A 26,161-nucleotide genomic window follows, 5' to 3' on the forward strand; every position below is an offset into this window, starting at 1 on the left:
CCAGGCCTAATCCACCTCCATTCCTTTTCCTTTTTAAAAGAATTTCTTCTCTCAGCTTCCCTTCTGAATATTCTTTTCTTTTCTTTTTTTCTCTCCAAAACCAGATTCTTAATGAGCAGGATACAAAGCACAATTTGAGTTTGGATGTAGTTTATAAACTACAGTGAATAAAATCAGTGAATAAGATCAGTGATTGACTTTCAGTAAAGGAACCTAAAAGAATTGATGAAATATTGGAGAAAAAAAAGTCTTTATTGAATATCACTCCAAATAAACTCCAGTTGGATGATAGATTTATTTCTCATATGCTTATTTATTTGACAGAGAGAGGGAGAGTGAGAATGAGCACAGGAGGGGCAGAGAGAGGGGGAGGGAGAGAATCCCAAGTAAGCTTCATGCTATCAGCACAGAGTCTGTTGCAAGGCTCCATCTCACAAACTGTGAGATCATGACCTGAGCCGAAATCAAGAGCTGGACGTGCAACTGAGCCACCCAGGTGCCCCAAGATGACAGATTTTAACGTAAAAAATAAAACTAAGTAAAAAAGGAGTTAAAATATAGGTGAGAACTACCCTATAAGCCAGCAATTGCACTATTAGGTATTTAACCAAAGGATTAAAAGTACAGATTTGAAGGGGTACATATGCCCCAATGTTTATAGCAGCACCATCATCAATAACCAAACTATGGAGACAGCCCAAATGTCCATCGACTGATGAATGGATAAAGAACATGTGGTATATACACATACATACACACAATGGGGTATTACTCAGCCATCAAAAAGAATGAAATCTGGCCATTTGCAATAATGTGGATGGAGTTAGAATGTATTATGCTAAGTGAAATAAGTCAATCAGAGAAAGACAAATACCATATGATTTCACTCATATGTGGAATTTAAGAAACAAAACAGAGGAGCACATGGGAAGTGAGGGGGAAAAAACCAGAGGGAAACAAACCACAAGAGACTCTTAACAGTAGAGAACAAACTGAGGGTTGATGGGGGGAGGTGGGTGGGAGATGGGCTAGATGGGCCATAGGTATTGAAAAGGGCACTTGTTGTGATGAGCACTGGGTGTCGTACGTAAGTGATGAATCACTGAATTCTCCTGAAACCAATATTGCACTGTATGTTAACTACCTAAAATTAAAAATAAAAGCTTCAATAAAAAAGAAAGAAAATATAGGTAAATATATCTCTAATCAAAGTGGAAAAGCTGTTTCTTTTTAGTTCATTTTATGTAAAGGAATTTGAAGATGCAACCAAAATATTTGATTTGGGAAATAGTTATTCTAAGCCAATAGTATGTAATCTAAATCCTTAAAAGAGAAAAAAAAGGGATGTATGAAAATCTGGTGATTCTGGAGAAAACAAAGCCACTGATCTGAAAGTTGTTAGAAACTCAGGACCTGAATTCATATTTCACTCCCAAGTGACAAATAACTTTAATTAGGAGTCAATTTCCTCATCACAAATTGAGTATAACTTATAGTATATTCTGGATCTAGTTACTGCCAGGAATTTTAACTAGTTGGTTGTTAAACTGTTGGTGGCTTGAAATCAATCATGATGACGGTATTTACACAATGGAAATTGGCAAATGCTATCAATCAGAAGACTTTCTTTCTTTCTTTTTTTTTTTTAAGAGGCATTTACCAGCATATCACTTGAAATAAGACTAGGTTTGTTAGAACTGTAGAGAACAAAACTGGTACTTACCAGAGGGGAGCTGGGGGCAGGGGGTGAAAGAGGTGAAGGGGATTAAAAGTACTCTTAACCATGATGAGCACTGAGTAATCGATAGAATTCCATTAAATCAATATATTGTACACCTAAACTAACACTGTATGTTAACTATACTGGGATTAAAATTTAAAAAATTAATAAAATAAAAGGAACAAATATGAAAAATACCTTAATAAAGTATTAAATACTGTTTCATTTCCATCAGAAATAAACAGTGTCTGGTATGAGTGTCCTTCATTTATGAAGAAATTTTGAGGTCATCTCACCTTGATAACAAACTGTGTGTGTTCACTGAAGTCATCAAATGATGTCTTCATGTTGTACCTTTCAATACTCACAGCATACATATCATTTGTATTTCCTTATGTCCTTTTCAGATACAGTTGCTTCCAAATGTGCAGTTTTTCACTGGATAGTTTGTTGAGAGGTTATACCAACCTGACTGGCCTCACCAAAAGTTGAAATTTGCTATTATTCCCTAATATTGATTTTGCTAGCTTTGTTTCTACTTTCAGTCTACTGTGTAACCTGATTTGTGTTTTTGACATTTTATTTTTAATTGACTTATAATCTGTTTCCTTTCTCTGAGCTTGATCCAAGTACATTATTGTTTTAAACTTTAGCTTGAGCTGTTGTTTATTTTGACTCTTCCCAGGCATCTTTGGTTCTGGCTGACAGGGATAGAATGGGCTTTTCTTTCTTTCTTTTTGAATTGTTAAGAATTCACAGACTTTATTTTTTAGAGCAGTGTCAAATTACAGAAAATTTGAGGAGAAAGTACAAACAGTTCCCATGCACCCCCTTATCCTGCCCCGAGTTTCCCTTATTAACATTTTATATTAATGTGATACAGTTGTTATAAGTGATGAACCTATTTGACACATGGTAATCTCCCCAAATCCATAGTTTACATTAGGGTTCACTCCTTGTGTTTTATATTCTTTGGGTTTTGACAAATATAAGGACATGTTCCCATCATTACAATTTCATACAGAATAGTTTCAGGGCCCTCAAAATCACCTGTGCTCCCCTATTCCCTGCGCTCCCCTGTCCGCCTCTGCCTCTGACCCCTGGCAATCATGCATCTTTTTCCTGCTTCCATACTTTTGCCTTCTCCTTAATGTCATATAGTTGGAATCATATACCATGTACTTTTTCAGACTGGCTTCTCTCAATAATATGCATTTTGGTTTCCTCTAAAGTCTTTTCTTGGCTTGATCATTCATTCTGTTTTAGCACTGAATACTATTCCCTTGTCTGGATGCACCACAGTTTATTTTTGAAACCTTCACCTACTGAAGGTCATCTTGGTTGCTTCCAAGTTTTGGCATTTAGGAATAAAGCTGCTATGAACTTCCCTATACAGGTTTTTGTGTGGATTTGTAACTCCTTTAGGTAAATACCAATAAGCATGGTTGCTGGGTCATCTGGTAAGAGTATGTTTATTTTTGTAAGAAACCTCTAAACCGTCTTCCAGAGTGCCTGTATCGTTTTGTATATTTCCACCAACGATGAATGAGAGTTCTTGTTGCCCCGCACTCTCACCAGCATTCAGTGTGTCAGCGTTCTGGGTTTTTTGGCCATCCTAGTACATGTACAGTGGTGGGTCAGTGTTGTTTTAATTTGCATTTCCCTGAAGACCTGTCATACGGAGCATCTTTTAATATGCTTGTTTGTCATCTGTACGTCTTCTTTGTGGAGGGGTCTGTGCAGACATTTGTCCTATTTTTTAATTGGGTTCTTTTCTTTTTCTTCTTTTTCTTTTTTAAATCTTTATTTATTTTTGAGAGAGAGACAGCGTGTGAGCAGGGGAGGAGCAGAGAGAGAGGGGGACACAGAATCGGAAGCAGGCTCCAGGCTCCGAGCTGTCAGCACAGAGCCTGACACGGGGATCGAACTCCTGAACTGTGAGATCATGACCTGAGCCGTAGTCAGATGCTTACTTAACCAACTGAGCCACCCAGGCACTCCTAATTGGGTTATTTTCTTTTTGACTTTTAAGAATTCTTTTTTTAAGAGAATTTTTTATTTTTTTATTTTTTTATTTTTAAAAATATTTTATTTATTAATTAATGTTTGTTTATATTTTGAGAGAAAGAGACAGCAGGGTAGGGGCAGAGAGAGAGGGAAACACAGAATCTGAATGAGGCTTCAGGCTCTGAGCTGTCAGCGCAGAGCCCGATGCTGGGCTTGAACTCACAGATCACGAGATCACGACCTGAGCCGAAGTCAGACGCTCAACTGACTGAGCCACCCAGGCGCCCTTGAAATATTTTATTTATTTTTGAGAGAGAGACAGAGTATGAGTGGAGTGGGGCAGAGAGTGAGGGAGACACAGCATCCAAAGCAGGCTCCAGGCTCTGAGCTGTCAGCCCATAGTCCAATGCGGGGCTCGAACTCATGAACCATGAGATCATGACTTGAGCTGAAATTGGACGCTTAACTGACTGAGCCACTCAGGTGCCTGTAAGAGAATTTTTTTTAATGTTTAATTATTTTTGAGAGAGAGTGAGCAGGGGAGGGGCAGAGAGAGGGGGACAGAAGATCTGAAGTGGGCTGTCTGTGGTGACAGCCGAGAGCCTAACACGGGCCTCGAACTCATGAACTGTGAGACGGTGTTTTGAGCCAAAGTCGGTTGCCCAACTGACTGAGCCACACAGGCACCCCAAGGATTCTTTATATATTTTGGATGGCAGTCCTTTATCAGATGTGCTTTATAAAGATTTTCTCCCAATCTGTGCCTTGTCTTTTCATTCTCTTTATAGTGTCATTTGTAGAGCTGAAGTTATTAATTTTATAAAGCTCAATTTATCAAATTTTCTTTCGTGGCTTCTATTTTGGTGTTATATCTAAAAAGTCATTGCCAAACCCAAGAATACCTGGCTTTTCTCCTATATTATATTCTGGGAATTCTGTAGTTTTCCATTTCATTTTTAAATCTATAATCCATTTTGAGTTAATTTCTGTGAATGTCAGTTCTGTGTTTAGAAGATTCTTCTTCCTTTTCTTTTTCTTTTTCTTCTGCCTGTGGATTTCCAGTTATTCCAGCACCATTTGTGGAAAAACCTCCTTTTCCCATTGATTGCCTTTGCTTCTTTGTCAAAGATCATTTGTGGGTCTATTCCTGGGTTCTCTGTCCTATTCCTCTGATCTTTTTTTTTTTTTTTTTTTTTCACCAGTACCACATTGTCTCTATTACTGTAGCTTTAAAGTGAGTCTTGAAGTCAGGCAGTGTAAGTTCTCCAGTTTTGTTCTCTTTCAGTATTGTGTTGGCTATGCTGGGTCATTTGCCTCTCCATATAAACTTTAGAATTAGCTTGTTGATATCCACAAAAGAACTTGTTGGGATAGACTTGCTTTTTTAAACTAGAATTTTGGTCTTGCTTTTTAAATTCAGAGCTATTTTTTATATTTGTTCTTGTTCCAATGCCATTTGCGTGATACTTTTTTTTTTTTTTTTTTTGCCGGGGGGTGGTGGGTGATCACCAAAATTTTTATTGTTGGCCAGTGTAAGTAATAATAGTAAGCAGTTGTACAAAACTGTTATATTTCTGCATTTCTATACATGAATGTATGCACATGCAAATAAAAGATTGTGACTGAAGTAGGAATTTTTACCCCTAAAGACCTGTTCTTGGGATAAGGGTGCTATGGGTATTTTTTCACAGACTCCACTGGGATCTTTTTAAACTACATCTACCCGCCCCTACCTATCCCTGTTGGAACCATCCCAGTTGTTGAGAATCACTCTGTATTTTGAGTCATGTTACTGCTTAGAGTGCTGTGCATTAGAGCACAGTGGAGGCAGGTTAAAAAAAAAAAAAAAAAAGGCTGAGAATTGTTGCTATCAAGTAACAAAACCAAACATGTCTCCCATTAAGGCTTGTCTGCTCTCTTTGCCTGAATTTGTTTATTTTACAAGGGTATAGGAGTCTTAACATGAAAAAAAGAATTGTTTTAGTAAATATGCTAGTGCAGTGCTATATAGAATAAGCTGTCCAAAAATGCCATATTTATTTTTTTATTTGCGCTTTATCTAAAAGAAAGAACAGGCATGCTAGCTTCTATTGCTATATTTTAATTATTCAGGTCGTGGCTTTATTCTTATTATTAGCAGTTAGAGTTTAGTAGATTTATATTCCAAGGATGTTTGATATGACACTGGGTTTCTACAATTTGTAATTCAGTGCCTACGTTGTGTTACGAATTATGCTCTAACGGTTATGTCTTCATTCTCTCATAAGCTTACATAAATTTTTCAAAATTTTATGGTAACATGTAGGGAAATATTATTGTTTTACATTATGAAATATTGAACTCAAGCAGTCGGGGTATCAAGTTAATCTAGTTATGTGGAAACTGGTCTTTTCACCTTGCCTGCAGCAATCACCTCTGTTTCTTCTCCGTTAGCAAAATAGGAGAGAAATTCACACATCTTTACCAAAGGTGAAACATTCATTAGTGAAAGACAAACTGGTGGGCTGGGAAACCACTTTGCTAAGTGTCATCTAATTTTTACTTGTTTAAAAAAACTATTAGTGAGATTAAATATTGTAACTTGTTTGTTCATATCTTTTGTCTATAGTTTTTGGTTTGGGGGTGAGGGTCTTTTTCCAGCTGACGCCATTAGAGCTTTGTAGATGGAGATAAAAGTGATGAACTCTGTGTTTGTTCTATGCTGCAAAAATATTCTTTCTGCCTTTTTATTTTATTTTGGTTTTATATACTGTCTTACGACCTTTTTTGCACTCAACTCTGTATGTTGAGTGTTTTCCTGTGCCATTCAGGTTTTTGTTGTTTTGTTGTTGGCTTTTTTGTTGTTGTTGAGAGAGAAAGAGAACAAGTGGGGAAGGAGAAGAAAGGGGCAGAGAGAGAATCTTAAGCAGGCTCTACGTTCAGTGCAGAGCCCGATGTGGGGCTCAATCCCATGACTCTGGGATTGTGACCTGAGCTGAAATCAAGAGTTGGGTGCTCAACCGAGTCACCCAGGCACACCCCCATTCAGTACTTTTGATGATGTCATTTCAGTGGTCTATAGAACGTTCTGTTTATTAGATTATAATTTATTTTGCCAGTCCCGTCATATCAACATTAGAGTGTTTTGCGGCCTGGAATTTCAATCAGTAGATCTGGGTATTAATTAATTCAACAAACATTCATGAATACTTATTAAGAAATATAATTGAAATTAATTTGATTTTAAAACATTTTTCATAAACATTGGATTTTTTGTCAAACTTGAAATATTTTTATTTTGGAAGCTAGTGCAGATATTTGGAACAGAATAGAAGATAAGTACAGATATTCCTAAAATTTTTGGCTTTATTGGCAAATTTCTTAAAATATGCAGTTTTGATATCTAGTGATGTTCATTTATGCTTAATTTATGTTTATGCTTTTTAGGAAGTATAACAAAGTAAAATGTGAGAAGTTATTTTAATTAAAGTTTTTTTTTTCTTTTTTAAAGAAACTATTCAAATAATGTCATTTAAGAAGTTTATACTTCATCAAAGTCTAGAAATTAAGTACCAGGCCCATTAATTACAAGGCTGATTCTTTGGTTACATTTATTGTAAAGTTAAAGACAAAGAAAACTTTGTAACTCTTTTATGATCTTATGAATCTTATTTTGAGACTTACAAATCTTAAAAAAAAAAAGATATATCCTGTAACAACTACTTTAAGTCAAAATCTTGAAAATGTTTTTGTTTTTATGTTTAAAATGTAAATTAAACTTCAGGAAACTCTCTGAGTAGTTTTTTATTGTTGTTGTTGGTTTTTGTTTGATTTTTACTATTTTATGATTACCTAAAGTTTTCCAACATAACATGGATATAAAATATAGAGTACTCTTAATGATCCAAAATGATTTCTTTTAAGATCACCATTTTTCACAATAACGTTTGTTAACAGAGCCTCTTCTTTATAATACACAATGTTGGATCATGAAACAGAGTAAACAAACAGGTCATTGTTTAAAATAAATAGTGTGTACTGTGTTCAAAGGACTGTGAATTTTTGTTTTGAATTGTTCTTATTATATAATTTTAGTTCTAGATTACAATACATATTATATTTTAATTTGATGTGACACAAAGATAATTTAGTTTTAAGTGCAGTATTAAAAATTTGTAATATTCTTTACTTTTTAATATATAAGCATCACATGGGACTAATTTTGAATCTTGGAGGAAAAAAGTCTGTTTTGTGGGGAAAGTAAGTAAATAAATAAAGATAATAACTAGGGCATGAACAGAAGCCAAGTGTTTGGAAATTCTTTCAAAAATATTTTTTTCTTAATTTGCAGTTATTTTTTCTGAAGTAACTGCTGTAACCTGACTCTATATTGCTTTCTAGAACATTCTTTTGGAGTTATCACAGGTCACTTTTATATATCTTGGCACACTATGTTTGGTAGAGTAAGTTTGGTTTTTCTTTTTTTTTAACAGAACAATTTGTGAGTTTGGAGAGTATATATTTATAATAAGTTTTTTAATCTTTATTTATTTTTAAGAGAGAGAGACAGAGAGTGAGCAGGGGAGTAGGGGCAGAGAAAGAGGGAGATACAGAATCCGAAGCAGGCCCCAGGCTCTGAGCTGTCAGCACAGAGCCTGACATGGGGCTCGAACTCACGAACCACGAGATCATGACCTGAGCTGAAGTCAGATGCTAAAGTGACCGAACCACCCAGAGAATAAACTTACTGTCCCATAGTTATGCACACACACCTAGGAATTCAGCATTTGAATAATTGTGTTCTTCCCTTTGCAAGGTAGGGTTTGCTTTTGCGACAGCACACGAAAGAGTATTACCTAGAGGTCAGGTCAAGGTAGAGAAGTACCAGCTTGCAGGTTTTTCAGTGAATACTCTAGGCCACAGAGGATGACATAAGCTGAAGTTCGAGGCTGGAAGGGTCTGTATTATGCAGGTGGCTGGAAGAGCAAGGTGACCGGATAAACTGTAGATACGAAGCCGGGTAGATCGCCCAGGCAGTCAAGAGAACAAAACCTGTGTAGATAAAAAGCATGTAGCAGTCAGTAGTGCTCTTTGTGTGCCACAGCTGGTGCAGCGGACTGTTTGCCAGGCACTGGGACAGCCCTATCTGAGCAAACGGCACCACCGCCCTCTGAATGATTCTAATAAAAATCCTACAAGTCACTGTTAATGCCATTCTTTCACCTTGATGCCAAATTCACTAACATATGATAGATGGGAAGTCCTTTCCTTCTCTCCTGTGCTCTTTCATCCTCTTAGTCCGAGCCGGGATCATCTCGGCTGGATCTGTGTGGTGGCTTCCCTGATTCTGCCTCTGCCCTCTTCCAGTCCATTCTCCAGAGGAGCCAGAGAGATCTTTTAAGAGAAGCCGGGTCCTATCCCTCCCAAGTTAATACTTTCCATTGAATTTTAATTTCATTTAGAATAAAATCTGACTTTCCTACAAAGTTCTAAGTCCCTGACTAATGATTTTGACCTCATCTCAGATTGCCCTTCACCTCTGCTTCCAGGCATCCTTTGAGTTCCCGCCACACTGGTCTTCTTTTTGTTTATCAAACATACACACTCAAGTTAGCACTTTTCCTGGTGCTTTGCCTTGCTGCCTCTTTTTCATCATCTAGATCTGAGTTCAAATGTTGCTTCTTCAATGAGGGCTTTCCTTTTTTTTTTTTTTTTTTTTTAAGTTTATCAATTTTTTGAGAGCGAGAGGAGAGTGAGCATGCCTAAGTGGGGGAGAGGTGGGGGTGGGGGTGGAGAATCCCAAGCAGGCTGTACACGGTCAGCGTGAAGCCTGATGCAGGGCTTGAACTCATGAACCAGGAGATCATGACCTGAGCCAAAGGCCGTCACTTAACTGACTGAGCCACCCAGGCACGCCGGTGAGGCCTTTCCTGGGCGTGCTTTCCATGATAGTATCTATCAGTGCCCTAACCGATCCCTGTTTCATTTAATCACATCTGTTTTATTTCCTTCATTGCTCACAACCGTGTTTAGAATTCATTCATTCATTCAGTGCATATTTATTGTACCCAGTATATGCTAGGCATTGTTCTGAGTACTTGGGATTCATCAATGAACAAAAAAGACAAAAGAAAAACCCTGTTCTTATGAAATTCACATTAGTAGGGTCAAGAGAAAAACAGTACATAATAAATAACACATAACTAAATTATAGTTGGGCCATTTGTTAGAATGTAGCAAGTGTAATAGACAAAAATAGAGCATGATAATCCAGATGGGGAGATCTGGATGGGTTTTAGGGGCAGAGTGTATATTAAATAGGGTGGTTGTGGCAGGTCTCATTGTGTTGATAATTAAAGTAGAGTTCTTTTGTTTCTTTTGTTTTTAGCTTCAGCACCAGTCAGCAAAGTGAATAAGTACTGTGCTTCTTCCAACTTTCATTCCACTTTGGGAAAAAAGAATATCATCATGTCAAGCATTACGATTGACCCAGATGTCAAGCCTGGTGAATATGTCATCAAGAGCCTCTTTGCAGAATTTGCTGTTCAAGCTGAAAAGAAAATTGAAGTTGTAATGGCTGAACCCTTGGTGAGTAGAGCTGACCTATAAATCTGAAATATTTTCTTGACTTTTGTATTAACCATTCTAATAACAAAATTACCAAAGGAAATAATGTACTTGAAAAAAAAATTAAAGGAAGCCAATCTGAAAAGGCTACATACTATATAGTTCCAACTATATGACGTCCTTCAAAAGGCAAAATTTAGGGAGACAGTAAAAAGACCAGGGGGGCCAGGGATTGTGGGTGGAGGAGCAAAAAGGCACAACACAGAGGATTTTTAGGGCAGTGAAAGTACGCTGTGTGATACTACAGTGCTGGATGCATGTCATCGTACATTGTCCATAGCCACAGAATGCACAACACCAAGAGTGCTCTGTCATGTAGGTTATGGAATTTGGATGATTAGGAAGTGTCACCCTGGGTACGTCACTAGTAACAAATGTAATACTCTGGTGGGGAGACTGTGCAAGTGTGGAATGGGGTGTATGGGAAATCTGTCCCTTCCACTCAGTTTTGCTGTGAACACGAAACTGCTCTAAAAAAATAGTCTTTAAAAGAGAATTAAGGGACAGGCTAGTCAAGTTGTGATCTAGAAAGCCGTAATGACTTTAGAATCCACCTTAATATGTTACTGCGGGTTGCCAAAGAACAAAAATGGATTTCATCAAGTGGGAATTGTTGAGACAGATAAGAGCAAATAAAGGAGAACCTAGAATATTCTGCAAGTTGATGATATGGCAGTCACCAAACTTACAATAAACCAGTAAATTTATTTTTAGACATATAGTGCATGAAGCATACTTAAACAGTGTGGGAAGCTCCATGTGATTAGAGCTTATGGTAAGGAGGAAGGAAGAGAAAGACTGAAAGCAAATGTTTGAGTGAGATTCTAGAGAGTGGTGAAGGTTGTTGCGATAGATAATTCAGTCGTTGGACCCTAGGAGAGAGAAGAGATTGAAGGCAGAGAGTTAAGGGGGGCTTGGCTGGCTCAGTCGGTAGAGCACGCAACTCTTGATCTTGGGGTTGTGAGTTTGAGCCCCTCGTTGAGTGGAGAGATTACTTTAAAATCTTTAAAGGCAGAGACTACTATTTAGCTGTTGTGTATAATTCAGGCTGGAATGAAAAGAGTCTTGAACTAGAGCATTAACAATGGCAGTGGTTGCAGAGGAAAGTAAGGTAAATGATGAAATCAGTAGGAGTTGGCAGTTAAATAGTAGATGTTTTTGAGTGAAAGTAAAGGTTAAAAGTTCTTTGAAGTGTCAGGAGAGATGATGTTAGGTAAAGAACATGAGACTATTATGGGGGTAGAAAAGGGGAATGAGATAATTTTTCTTTTGTGTATGGTAAGGTCAAGATCCTGGCAATCTAAACAATGTGGAATTATTTGATTGGTACCTGGGAATTCTTTGTTGGTGACCAGAGATGGGGACCAGAAATAGAGATTTTTGGCATCATCTACGTTAGGGTGGTAAAGCCAAAAGAGCAGATTACAATATCAAGGAAAAGAGTATGTGCAATGGCATTATTATTGTCAAATGATATAGAGAGACAGAGTACAAGGAACACTGAGAGGAGTTATTGGACCTAGGAATTCAGCAGCCTGAGAACAATTTTAGTAGGGTGATACAACTTTAGGAAATAACTTCCGGAGTTTGAAGGGGCTGAATGTGTAATGTATCAAGATCCCAGTGTAGGTTAGAAGCGAGATGATCACAATGAAGATAAAGGTAGGGGATGTAACAGCTGAAATGTATTTATTCTTTATACAGCTGGGGTAGGGCTCAGTATTCACCAGTGATTTGAGACCCCAGAGGGTTTGTTACTTCTCCGAAGCTCAAAGCCAGAATGAGGAGTTAGGCACACGAATGGCTTGAAAGCCTGTAAGCTTACTCATTCTGCTGAACTTCCTGGGAAGGAAGGAAGGGAGGAAAGGAACAGAAGAGAGAATAGGCGGTGACCTAAGAAAGGTGGGAAATTGGAAGTATTGTTATGTGTTCATTTTCTTAGTGAAGTGTTGGACCTCATGTTGCTAAGATTGCGAAGGTATGTGGGTGGGTACGTGCATGCCTGTGAGCAGTTTCTTGCTGTCACTAAGTAGGAAAAAAACTGTGAAGAAAGCATCTATGCACAAATGTATATGAGGTCTAATAAATAATAATATGTAAAAGATAATTAGCCAAAATGTATGTTTTAAAATATACATTAAATCCTTCCATAGTTGCTTCCTATGTAACAAAATAATGATTTTGTTTTTATCAGTGCGTGTATATTTTAGAGCATGTGTGTGAAGTTCTGCCTTAAAAATAAGATTACAAGGACTTGTAGATATGAGTTAATGGTTATGAGGTTGGATTATAAATGTGCTTAATCTATAAAGTGTTATTTTCTTCATCAGTGGTCTGTTCATTACGTGATCATGTGCTATACTAGCCTGCTTAGCCAGCATACAGTAAGAAAGGGAGCCACTTTTTAAAAAATACACATTACAAAAAGTTTATGGATCATGGTGACTAGTTGATACTACTGTTTTATAAAATTGAAGTTTCCTAAGGGTAGAACTTATGTGGTCTCACCAAAAAAGGAGGGGGTGGAGATCGGGTAGATATATAAAGTGATGGACATGTTAATCAAGTCAGTGGTGGGAATCCTTCCACAGTGTGTACATACATCAAATCATCACAATGTACACTTTTCTAAGTTTATTTATTTATTTTGAGAGAGAGAGAGAGGCAGCACAAGTGGGGAGGGGCAGAGAGAGAGAGGGAGACAGAGACTCCCAAGCAGACTTCACACTGTCTATGTGGAGCCTGATGCGGGTCTTGAACCCATGAAACCATGAGATCATGACCTGAGCCAAAACCAAGAGTCAGACTTAATCCACTGAGCCACACAGGTGCCCCACATTGTACACTTTAAATACGTTACATTGTGTTTGTCAGTTCTATCTGAATAAACCTGAAAAGAGAAAAATGTTTATGAAGAATTTCAAGTTTGTATAAAAGTAGGGATTATAGTGTAGTGAACCCTTGGAACCCATTGCCTGGCTTCAGCAACTTTATTTTTTCTTTCTTTTCTTTTCTTCTCTTTCTTTCAAGATTTTATTTTTTAAGTAATCTCTACTCCTGACGTGGAGCTGGCACTCATAACCCTGATATCAAGAGTCGTACCTTCCACCAACTGAGCCAGCCAGATACCCCTGGCTTCAGCAACTTTAAATTCATATGGTTTTTTTTTTTTTAAACACTTTACCTGTTTTATAAAATATTTCATAAGTAACAACATGTGGTGTGGTCCTGCTGGATCTCAAATATTATTCTTAAAGGAATTTTAATTTTGAAATACAAAGTTCTTGAAAGTAAAAAACTTGAAAGTGAAGTTGCCTAATTTGACTGAGTTTATAAAGTAGTAACTTATATATCTTCCTCCTTCCTTTTTCTTCCAATGCCATTGTCCCTTTCCTAGCTCAGGGTCAAGTTCATGCATTCTAGATCATTGCAGTAACCGGTAGATAAGTGGTTTATCACCTTGCCATTTTTTTTTCTTCTCACCAGACTTTGCTTCATCCAAAACATAAATATTATCACCTTTTCCCTTTAAAAACCTTGCTCACTTTTCATTGCTATGGAATGAATTCAAGTTCTTGGTGGGCCATTCCAACCTCTTCATAGTCTTGTTATGGTTTGTATAATGTCTCATGATTCTCCTATCCTGACGTATGCTATGACACTTCATGTATCCTCTGTGTGTTCTTTTGTCCTGGTGTGTTTTTTTTCTCTCAATCGAAAATACTATTAGCCCTTCTGTATTTTAAGCCTCTACTCGTCCTTCTAAACTTCCCACGTGTTCCCCTCTTACATAGTGATCGTCTTCAAGCTGTACGAATCTCTGCTTTATCATAATAATTTTTCATGCTCCTAGATTCTGATATTGTCATCTTTTAATTGCTTGCATGTTTATCTCCTCTGATGTGACCCACTTGATACCATGAGCCGGGTCTCACTGGCCTTTCCATCTCCAGCTCCATCTGTGATGGTAAATGCTTAGTAAAGATTTGTATTTTAAGTTGCCCTTAGCCTTAAAAGACATTGTTGTGGGGTGCCCTTTGTTCTTCTAACAAAACATAATGTCATTGTTCCAGCCAGAGCTTTTAATAGTTCTTTCAGAATAGTCTGATACTGACTATATTTTATTCTGTAATTTAGTAGCTAATTTCAGAGACATCTGCTATATAATCTGAGATTATAAAATTTGGGGAAGAGTGGTGAGGATTCCTCAAAATAGATGTTTCTACCCCACCATTGTAGTTAGAAGACGTATTCCCTGCTACTTACTCTTCCTGACATACCAGGAAAACCCCCAGTGTTGTGGGCTGTAGTAGCTAAGGACGAATGCTACCTAGCATCAAGATGAGACAGCGATACATTTAATCCAATACTGTGACAGTGTTTGTGTTACAGCTTCAGATTTGTTTATTGCGATTTCGTTCCTTTTGAAATTTGTCCAGTGTGTTTTTTGGCAATAAACAACCATCCAAGATGACTCTCTTGAGTTCTTGAATGAAACTCTTGCAGGGTCACTCACTTTAAAGAAACTAGTAATCCATGGATTGTTACATAAAAGGAGACTAGCATGTCTCATGGTCAGTCCGATAGTAAGTTACATAAAAACTTGGATGCATGTGTGTGAATGGATTTTGCCCAAAGAATTAATCTACCACTAAAATGAGAATGCTGGCCTTTTCATTCTCATATTAGAAGCCATAATAAAATAAAGAGACCAAAAATTCGAAGATTAGCGGAGCTTGATTTTTAGCCACAACTTTATTTTCATTTTAGGGGGAAGATTGGGGAAGGAAGGGCAATCGCTAATTGAAATTGCAGCTTGCAAATTACAATTCAATACCTTAGGTCTCTTTCTGCCTAAAAGGAAGTGGATCAATCCTGGGTAATGATCCAGGTACATTCCACCTTCTCTGTTAATCGTTTAGATGGCCGGTGACTAGATAAAAAGATAAGAAAAAAAGGCTTTCACCAACCACCTCTCATCTAGACTTTATGTATCTATCTGGTTTAGGCCCAGCATTTTTACAACTCTGCAATTTTTGCTGTTTTTTGAGAACATTAAATACATATATGTAATCTATGTATGTATATTTTGAAGTTTTTTCTCCCCGTGTAATCTGTTTCCTCCAAAAGTTTTGCCTTCTCCTAACATGTATGTCTGTTGTAACATGTTGTGCTTTACAACTGAGGCACTAAACAGACTGGAAGCCCTGTGTACTGGGAGGGGCCTTTTGGACTGTGGTCTTCGGTGTGTAATCATCTGAATGCGTCGTCAATGTCAGATCTTTTTCTGGGGTTTGTCAGAGTCCAGTACCCCAAATGGCAGGGTTTAGACATAGTCGCTAATGTTCTGGGGACCTAGAGGCAGAAGATAGTGTTTCTGATATTTGGTATATAAATTTTTACTGGAGCTGCTTGTCTTCAGTGTGATACCTTGTCTTCAACTATAGCATCCACCAGTCAGCATTTCTGTTTTGCTCTCTCCCAAAAAGGACAGCCCCTCTGTGGAAAGGTGGAGGGAGGATGGTCATCCTGCTGGGCAGAGCCGGTGAAGGGAATGAAGAGGGGGGAGGGTGCTCAGTCTTTCTTAATCCTCCAACCAGCCCTCTTGTTTTTAACTTCACCTTTACTCCCACTTTCAGAGTCCTGAAGTTCTCCAAAACCTTTGGGAGTTGCAAAGTATTGACTGGATTATCTTCCCTTTGCTCTGTGTGGCAAGCTCACTCACTCACTTTCCTCCTGCTGTGACTGAAATGTCATCTCCTCAGTCGTCCTTCTATCTAAAATCTCAACGCCCATCGCAGCCTCCTATCTCGAAATCTGTCTAAGATAATAGATATTTTAGTTGCTCCCTCGTTAGATTTTTGGCTTTGTGAGGACGGGGATTGTTTTCCCGTTTGCTCATGGTTGTGTCTCCAGAGCTTGGCGTACTGCACACTCAGTAAATAATTTCAGTGAATGAGTGATGGCTGCATGGATGCATAGCCATCTGACTTCCCCTTGCCTACCGAGGACTCGCTCTTACTGGGGTGGGATTTGTTAGTTGGGCATTTCCGTCTGCTCTTTACCTCCTCTCCCATTCTTGCTGCCCTTTTGGTTTTTAAGTCTTGTAAAATTCTTTTACTGCTGTCTTGATCAGTTTTCGGAGAGAATGGAGGCTGTGTGTGTGTGTGTGTGTTCACCGTGCTCTGTTTAGTTGCAGATTAGTGAGCTGTTGCAGTATCCTTGTTATGCTACCAAAGTCTTTTCAGTAAACACCCTTGATTTTCCTGGAAGCTACATGTTGCTCTTGGTACTCTATACATACCCTAGTTGAAGAATCAAATTAGAACATAAAGGAAGATGAGCCTTAGGATCATTATTAGTTTTTATATTGTTATGAAATAATGACATAAGTGGAAATAGTTCTAAATTTTGCATAATGAAAGTAATGATTCTTCTACTCTAGATCAAGATAAACACTGTCTCCAGGTTTTAGTCCATCATTTTCCATGTCTGTAGCACCTGCCGCTTTTTTTGTTAAGCACAAATGGGAGATTTTATATATATATATATATATATATATATATATATATATATATATACACACATATATATATGTATATATATCTCAACATTATCAACAAGCAGAATCCTGTTGCTTGTATATATGTGTGTGTGTGTATTTTTTTTTTAGTTCTTAGATATTTTTAACAGTATAAATTAGAGATTGTTCTATGTTAGCTCATATAAATTTGTCTCATTCTTTTTGGTAGTTGAATATTAGTATAATAAAAGAATGTACCATAAGTTTTTTTTTACTAGTCTCTATTGATAGGTAGTTTGGGAGTTACCCAGATTTGGGGCTACTGTGGGAAAAAAAAAGCCACGGTAAATGTTCTTGTGCAAAAGTTTTGCATGCATGTATATGGGAATATAGAAAGTAATTTCTGTTCTTTTTAGTTGTTATAATGGGTGATATACTGTAAACATTGTTAAATGGTTCATTGTTTCAAAATCTCATATTGAAAGACACTACAACTGCTTGAGCGATGATGAGGGCATCCTCAATCACACTGTAATTAAATTGAGAGGTTAGTACAGAGTTCTTGATTAGTAATTTGTATTTAGTGCAGCACACTTATATTTTTGTACTTATGGTAACATGAGTATCCTTTTACATTCAAAAATCATTTCTGAGTTCTTATTATGGAAAAATAGTCCACCTCCATTTCCTTTTAGGGAAAGCTCAGTGAGGATGTCAAATCTGTAGAAATCTTTGAGGGAGCATGAGTTTATTGAGAAATAAATTATGTTACATATAAAACAACACTGTAAGTGTTTCTAAAAAGCTTACTTCTCTCTTTTATTCGGCTTGGCCATTACTCTATTGCATAAACATGCTCTGTAATAAACGACTTTGACCAGCAGTCCTCAAAATACTACCGAAGACCTTTAGACTTATATAACAGGGGATCAAATGAGTGAAAAGAAGCTGCTTATTGTCACCCCCAACCCCTCATCTTAAATAAAAAATTCACGTTAGGAGAGTAAATTCCCTTTGGCTCACTATTTTTTCAAACTTGTAGATCCTTTCAGAAACAGTGCTCTATGGAACTTGCTATGGGACTTAGTGTTTTCCTTCAATTTTAGAGCCAATTGGGCATATATATTGCTGTGCCGAATCATATTGCTTGTAAATGATAGGTAGCTTGGTTTAAGAAATACAAAACTTGTTCTGCAAGATCACTACCCAAGTGTGCTTATCCTTCGAAGGCCCAAGTGCCAAGGACATGTAAAAAAAAATCTATCCCTTTGAGAAACTAAATTGCCATGGAATTCAGGTGCTCAGGGTTTTTTTTGTTTTTTGGTTTTTTTTAAATTTTTTTTTAACATTTATTTATTTTTGAGACAGAGAGAGAGAGCATGAACAGGGGAGGGTCAGAGAAAGAGGGAGACACAGAATCTGAAACAGGCTCCAGGCTCTGAGCTGTCAGCACAGAGCCCGATGCGGGGCTCGAACCCACAGACTGTGAGATCATAACCTGAACCGAAGTCGGACGCTCAACCGACTGAGCCACCCAGGCGCCCCTCAGGTGCTCAGTTTTTAAGAGCCTCTTATGCTTTGGCTCTCTCCCACATTAACCTCTTTTTTTTTTTCCCCTTCCCCTCCCCCATGGGTTTCTGTTAAGTTTCTCAGAATCCACATAAGAGTGAAAACATATGGTATCTGTCTTTTTCTGTATGGCTTATTTCACTTAGCATCATGAATGGATAAAGAAATTATGGTTTATATACACAATGTTATTCTTTTTCTTATTACTGCTGTATGGTATATATATTTCTAGAGCTTTAAATGTATACATTTTATCACCATGTATACAGTTTATCCTTTTATAAGTGTATTGTATCTGTTATTCTCTAATTTATATTAATACACTGAGAATATTTTCCCAGTCTACAAGTTTATTTCTACCTGTGTGATACTCTAATGTGTAGCTACACCATGATTTTTTTTTAACTCGAATTCGTTGTACTTTGATGTTGCTTCTTATTTTTAAAAATTTTTTTTAAACATTTATTTATTATTGAGAGACAGAGTGTGAGTGGGGGAGGGGCAGAGAGAGAGGGAGACACAGAATCCGAAACAGGCTCCAGGCTCTGAGCTGTCAGCACAGAGCTGGACGTGGGGCTCGAACTCACAAACGGTGAGATCATGACCTGAGCCGAAGTCAGACGCTTAACCGACGGAGCCACCAGGCACCCCATGTTGCTTCTTATTTTTAACTGCTTAGTTAATGTCCTTCTGTATATCTTTTGTAAATGTGGACACCGTTTTCTCCCCTGGGACATATTCTTTCCTTGGATCAAAGAGGAAATCAAACCTGAAAAGATGTTTTTATGAGTTTCTCCAGAGAAACAGAAGCAATAGGGTGTGTATGTGTCTAAAAAGAAATTTATTACAAGGAATTGGCTCATGGGGTTCTGGAGGCTGAGAAGTCCCAAGATCTGGAGTGGGTAAGCTGAGGACCGAGGGGAGCTGCTGGTATAAGTTCCAGTCTGAAAGCTGCTCCGAGACCCATGTTTCAGTTTGAGGTGTCCCAGCTCAGGGCAGGCAGGCAGGAGGAGTTCTTACTCCTCTCAGAAGAGTCCACCTATTCATGCTCCTCAGGCCTTCAACTGATTGGATGAGGCCCACTCACATTAGGGAGTCTCAGTCTACCTGCTTTCAGGTCACTCTACCAGTTGTTCACTCTGCCAATTCAAATATTAATCTCTTCCCCAAAACATCCTCACAGACACACCCAGAAAATGTTTAACCAAATATCTGGACACCCTGTGACATAAAATTAATCATCACCGTGTCCAGTACCCATCAAAATTTTTATCTGTCTAGGATTTTCTTTGCTCACCCTCCTCTCAACTCATTGCAAGGTCGCATCATAACCCATTCCTTCACTCCTTTGTTTTCTACTGGATGGAGTCCACTTTATGTACCGATGACAGTCTTTTCTATACTAACTCTAGACAGTGATCTGGAGGGATCCCTTTTGGGTCATCTCTTCATATAAGCAAGAAAGAGTAGGCATTCAGGTGAGAGAGGGTTGGAGGACTTTACTATAAGTTTTGTCCCCCAGACCCAGTAGCTGAAGGGTAAAGGGTCTAAGCTTTCCACAGTGAGTCCTCTGAGCCCTCTTTGGTTCACAGATGCTGCTTGCTCATAATAGGAACTCAGTATTTGTTTTTTTAGTAAACAAATTAATAGAACAAATGGAAAAAAAAAAAAGATTCCAACACTGTTGTGCGCTGAAGGAAGACACAACACTAAATCAGAAACTTTTCCTGGTACCATTTAAATTAAGAGGAAACAACCATACTCAAAGGTCACCTCATGAAACTATTATGTTTCACTGTCAATACACTGTGTCTTTCTTTATGTAGTTTTTTCCCTTGGCTACTGTGGTATGCAAGTTCAATGGTACAAAAATCTGTAGTAGCAATTTTCTACTCCCAGCCCCAAACCCTCCCCTTATCCAAACTGTCCCAGTTTCTTTTCCCACTTGCAAACACGTATTTCTTTATTTTTTTAAAGAGGTATTCTATATTATTTAGTAGCGTGTGTGTGTGTGTGTGTGTGTGTGTGTGTGTGTGTGTGAGTGGTATGCACCCATTATACCTAGATTATTCCGTTCATACATACTGAGCTTTGCCATTCTTTTAAAAGTCTTCTTGGACTTAACAGAAGACCATGGGGGAGGGGAAGGAGGGAAAAAAGTTAGGGAGGGAGCCAAACCATAAGAGACTCTTAAAAACTGAGAACAATCTGAGGGTTGATGGGGGGTGGGAGATGGGTATTGAGGAGGGCACCTGTTGGGATGAGCCCTGGGTGTTGTATGGAAACCAATTTGACAATAAATTTCATGTTAAAAAAAAAAAAGTCTTCTTGATATTCTATAGATGTATATTAATATAGGTAGGCTTTTATTTTTTTCTAATCTTGGCTTTTGCAAATGAAGCTATAGCAAATATTCTTTTATGAACATCATTTTGCAGATATGTGACTATATAAGACAAATACTTATAAGTGAAATTTTTCCTGGGTCAAAGGATGCGTACATTTCAAAACTTTGCCGAATATTGCCAGATAGTTTTCTAAGGAAATTGTTCCCCATTTACACATTGACATTATTTGAGAGTTCTGTTCAGTAGTAGGTAACTTCAACACATCGTGCTCAGACTTTTGGAGGTCTTTGGAAGTCTAATAGGTTGGATTTCTATGTGTTTTTAACTTGTCTTGCTCTTGGGAATGAGGTTAAGTATATGAACAGACATGTATGAGCTGTAAACATTTCCTTTTTGTCAGCTATCTGTTGATTCTTTGTACGTTTTTTCTATTGGATTATTGGATTTTTTCCCCCTACTGATCTATAGGAACTTTTTGTATGTTAAGGAAATTATACCTTAGTCTAAATATCTGTTGTAGATATTTTTCCTATCTTGTCACTTTTTTTTTACCACCCATATACTTTTTCATTTTTTATTTATATGTGGTTGAATTTGCTATTTTTCTTTTTTGCTTCTGCATTTTGTTCATATTTAGAAAGAACTAAGCTTGTTAAAAAAAACACACACACACACAAAACTACCATCATCTAGGACTTCTTTTTCTTCGAGGATTTTAGTGATTTTATTTCTTATATTTAAACTTTTAAAACATTTAGGATTCACTAGGGTAATGAGCCTGTTTAATTTTTCCTTCTGACAACCTGACTGTCCCAACACCATATGTTAAATTTTCCATCTTTGCCCCAGTGTTTGAATTTCTACCCTTATTATGTTCCCATATGTATTTGTTTGTGTTTTCTTTACTGATACAGCGATCTATTGTGTTTGAAGTTTTTCTTATTCCTGATTATTTCTCCACATGAACATTGTAAGAAAGGTTTCTGTTTTTAGAAATGGGTCATTTTAAATTGAAGGAATTTAGGGAGCCACTGATAATCTCATGTGGTTGAGTACATTAACGTTAACTGTTCGCATTTCTCAAAATTCAAATCTAGGCCCTCTTCTTACTTTTTCTTTTTTAGGTAAATGACTTTGTTTTATGAACTTGGTTCCTTTCTATACACAGGCCAATCTGTTCTGTGTTCTTCAAGCCCTTATTAGTCAACATCTTCTCTTTTATGGCTTATAGGGACTTCAAAACTCAACATGACCGAAATCTATCCTTCCACCCAAACTTTGTCTTCTCATTGTGTTCCCACTTTCAGAGGATGGTACCACCATTCCTCCATCTATGCACAGACTGGAAACCTAGGAATCATCTCCCAGTATTTCTTTTCTGTCTACTGTGGGCACCCCCCCCCCCCCCGCCCCGCCTTCCCAATCATGTGACTTATGGACACTCTCTTTGGAGGGTATCTGGCTCTGGAGCCATACTACTGGGACTTGAATGCTAATTATGTGACCCTGGGCAAGAGGGAGTCTTACCTTTGTTTAATCAAATCTAATTACAAATGAAAACAAAAACAAAACCAACCGACGAATCTGCTTATCATATATAAGATTGCTAATATTTTGTGCTTATACTTCTTTTTAACTGTAGGAGAAGCCATTGTCTAGATCTCTTCAAAGAGGTGAAGATCTTCAGTTTGACCAGGTATGCCAATTTGGGGGGAATATTTTTTCCTTCAAGGAAAATGTTCATCCTAACAGTCCGGTTCAAATATATCCAATATTAAGAAATTATTTTATCTTGTTTAGTGACCCTTTATATCATTACATATTAGATTCAGTCTGAAATTGGTAGTACTTTTTAATGTTTATTTATTTATTTTTGAGAGAGAAAGCAAAATCAGGGGAGGGGCAGAGAGAGGGAGGGAGACCCAGAATCCGAAAGAGGCTACAGGCTCTGAGTTGTCAGCACACAGCCTGATTTGGGGCTCCAGCTCAGGACGTGTGAAATCATGACCTGAGCCAAAGTCGGACGCTTAACTGATTAAGCCACCCAGGTACCCCTGGTAGTTTGTTTTTTGACAAAGCAAATGGAATGAACTATGAGCTCTGAACCTTATAGTTCATGGAATGATCTGTGAACTTGATTCATTTCTGTTTATTTAGCATCTTAGTACTTTTCATTGGTAATCTCTTTACTGTGCCTTTGAAATTTTCTTAAAATGTTTCCAATTACATACCTCAATCTTGCCTTGTGTATCAGTCCATACAAGTTTTACATAATAATGTTTTACCTTTTAACATTTTTATTTTTTCTTGTTGGAGTTATCAGAAACTTTAAATAGAATATTGATATCTAAAAATGAGTGTGATATTCCTTTAATGTTAATTCTTTCCTCTTGCTGAGATGAAATGTTTGGTCAAATGCTGTTTTTGTCATAATTATGTTTGTTCAAGAATTATTTTATTATATATTGATTGTTTGCAAAAACCAATAACCCAGATTCGTTTTCTATTGGAATCTAGTATTCCTGTGCTACTTTTCTCATGATTCTCTATCTAGGAAACAGATGTTAATGTTCATGATATTAGTCTAATTGACTAGATAATGATGACTGGTTAGAATTACTTGGTGGAGACTTAACAAAATATTGTTTCTGGATTCCAGCCCAATTCTGAATGAGAATAATCAAGAGCACCTGTATTTTATAATAGCTCCCTAGGTGATTCTGATGCATATATTTAGTAAATAGCCAGTGGCCTAAGAAGAAACCGTAGGTAGGAAGACTAGTTCTCTGTTAAAGTAAATATTAAGATCACCTTATATAATGCTTTTCAAATCTTAAAGTAACTGCAAAAGGTATTAATTATTATTTTTTATTTATCTATTAATCTGTTATTTTAAAGACATTTAAATTATTCAGGTCTTAAATTCACTAATGATGAATAAATGTATAATCAGAATTAGAAATCCTATTAAACAGTGTTTTAAGGAATATTTCCATTTGCTTTTTTATGTAAATGATTAAGAAAACTTTTAATGGTCATGCCTCATAGTTCAACCTTTTTTTTTTTTTTTTTTTTACAGAACAAAGCCAGGTGTGGTATAAACTAATATATATTTATAATAGCAGATGGTATTTTATTGTTCCTTCTTAGATGTTAAAAGGATTTCCTTTGAGTGATACTGTTCATTGTTAATAAAATAAAATTGGAAAAATTAGTTAAGTAAAATTGAATCTTGTTTTTACTTTAATGAGCTATATTAGAAACTGTTTGCCTGTCAAATTATGCTAATTATATATAAAAGCATGATTAAAGGAAGGCAGGTAATGAAAAAGAGTCTATACAATCAAATAGACTGTTTTGTTTTTTTACTATTTTCCTAGATGAAGTACATTTTGAGGTTATATGAAGAATATAAAATATTAAATGTTTAATTTGTAGAGGTATCAATTTATCTTCATTAGCTGACACTTTCTATAGTCCTGGACCCAAACAAGACCTTGAGTAGCCCTGCAACACATCATTTTTTGGTTAAGAAAAACAAAGTGAAGCATGTTTGACGGTATACTTTAAAATATTATTATTACGAGCAATGAGTTGCATCAGATACAGAAAGAATAAAAAGAGATTTTTTTTTCTTTCTTTTTTTTTTTTTTTTTTTTTTTCTTTTGCTCAAGATACCCCAGAGGAAGAGTGACCTTAGGGGCTGCTTGCTAATGGCAGCTGGTGTGCCTCTTACTATCTACCCACTACAGGAAAGCTGAGTTCATTCATGCAATGAATCTGATATTCACCTAGAATTCAAATAGTTTCAGGGATGCTTCAAACCGAATAGCAGTTGCTCATCCCATTACATTTATCCTTATGTTCTCCCCTTATATATTCTAAGCTTTGAAAGCTTGTTTGCAACACATTTATGTTTCTTTTCTAATACGTTTCTTTGTGGGTATCACAAATTAATAATGTAATTATAATCGTTCTGCATCATAGTGGTACAAAGTAGACTGGTCCTTTCGCACAGTACTAACAGAATGTAGTCTTCTTTGTTCTTACCCCTCTTCATTCATTCTGGTGGCAGTATTTACAGCCTTCTGTTCACATGAGCACGGAGGAATGGGCCAGGGGGAAGGAAGCAGGTGTGGTTTTCTCATGTTATGTGTTCTCCCAGAGGTATCCCTCTGTATAATCAGTGATGTTACTGAGGGTCATGTTTTTACACATGTGAGAAGCATATGGAGGCAGGAAAAAAGTAGAAAGCTTCTAAGCTAAACCAAATGGATGTGGGTAAAGTTAAATAGTGGGTGAGACTCAGCCCACTTTATTTCATTACTTGGATAAACCCTAATTTTTTTTTTTTTAAGTTTATTTCGAGAGAGAGAGAGAGAGAAGGGGAGGGGCAGGGAGAGAGGGAGAGAGAGAATCCCAGGCAGGCTCCACGCCAGCACTGAGCTGACAGCGGGGCTGAAATTCACGGACCATGAGATCATGACCTGAGCCAAAATCACGAGTCGGACGCTTAACCAACTGAGCCACCCAGGCGCCTCGCTAATCTTTACTTTTATTTTAAAACACATTTATTGTGTTTGAATTACTGTGTTTATCCTAGAAATGTTATCCTAGTAATCATTAACAAATGATGGCTAATAGAGTCAGGAGTGTGTTACTTCAATGGTATATTTTATCTTCTGGTGACATCTTGTGTTTTCAGTTGATAAGCTCTATGAGCTCCGTAGCAGAGCACTGTCTCCCTTCCTTACTTCGCACCTTGTTTGACTGGTACAGACGCCAGAATGGAACTGAAGACGAATCTTATGAGTACAGGCCTCGATCTAGCACAAAGTCTAAGGGGTAAGTGGCCCCTTTCCCACTCTTCGACCTAGAATTGAAACACTTTCTGTGAAGGGGGTGATAGTGTTTTCAACTGAAGAGAGTTATTGTTTGATTTCTGAGCAAAAATATTGATTCCTGCTGTTATGAGACTGATAGTAAAGGGAAAGGATAGTCCATACCTAACTGTAAATCAAGGGAAGGCACCAGTTAAAGTAGGTGCTGCTCCACAGTCCTCACCACTGGGATAGTCACACAAAAATGAATTTCAGGAGTGCCCTTTCAATAGTTCAGCGAGGATCTTTAATAGTTGTAGACGAAGTTAAGAAAATATTCAGACAAGGTCCCGATTCAGACAGGGTCCTTCCTGTTGTAAAGGGAAGCAACTGTTGTGATCCAGGACTGCCAGACCCTGTATCACGATACCGTGAGACTGTCCTCGGTGCTCCAATCCCAGAACTTGTCTTCCCCCACTTCAGATTTTCCAGAGAGGTATTGGCTTTGCATGTTCAGAAGATGGTCCATAGTTTAGAATGGGGCTTGAGTCGAAGCCGTTTGTGATTT

General features: G+C 37.4%; 1 protein-coding gene across 9 annotated transcripts in view; it reads left to right on the forward strand.

The window, feature by feature from the left end:
- Nucleotides 1-26,161, forward strand: part of FRYL (FRY like transcription coactivator) — a 267,508-nt gene that overhangs the window by 108,595 nt on the left and 132,752 nt on the right. For all 9 annotated transcript variants that reach the window (XR_008296329.1, XM_053217387.1, XM_053217385.1 and 6 more), the window contains 3 exons: nucleotides 10,095-10,294; nucleotides 22,416-22,469; nucleotides 25,479-25,618. Coding sequence is in view for 8 of the 9 variants with exons in the window: in XM_027056388.2 (XP_026912189.2) it covers nucleotides 10,095-10,294; nucleotides 22,416-22,469; nucleotides 25,479-25,618 (394 nt within the window). In the remaining variant the exon portion in view is untranslated. The remainder of the gene's footprint in view (nucleotides 1-10,094; nucleotides 10,295-22,415; nucleotides 22,470-25,478; nucleotides 25,619-26,161) is intronic.

This window comes from Acinonyx jubatus, chromosome B1, assembly GCF_027475565.1.
Source record: "Acinonyx jubatus isolate Ajub_Pintada_27869175 chromosome B1, VMU_Ajub_asm_v1.0, whole genome shotgun sequence".
Lineage (NCBI taxonomy): Eukaryota > Metazoa > Chordata > Mammalia > Carnivora > Felidae > Acinonyx > Acinonyx jubatus.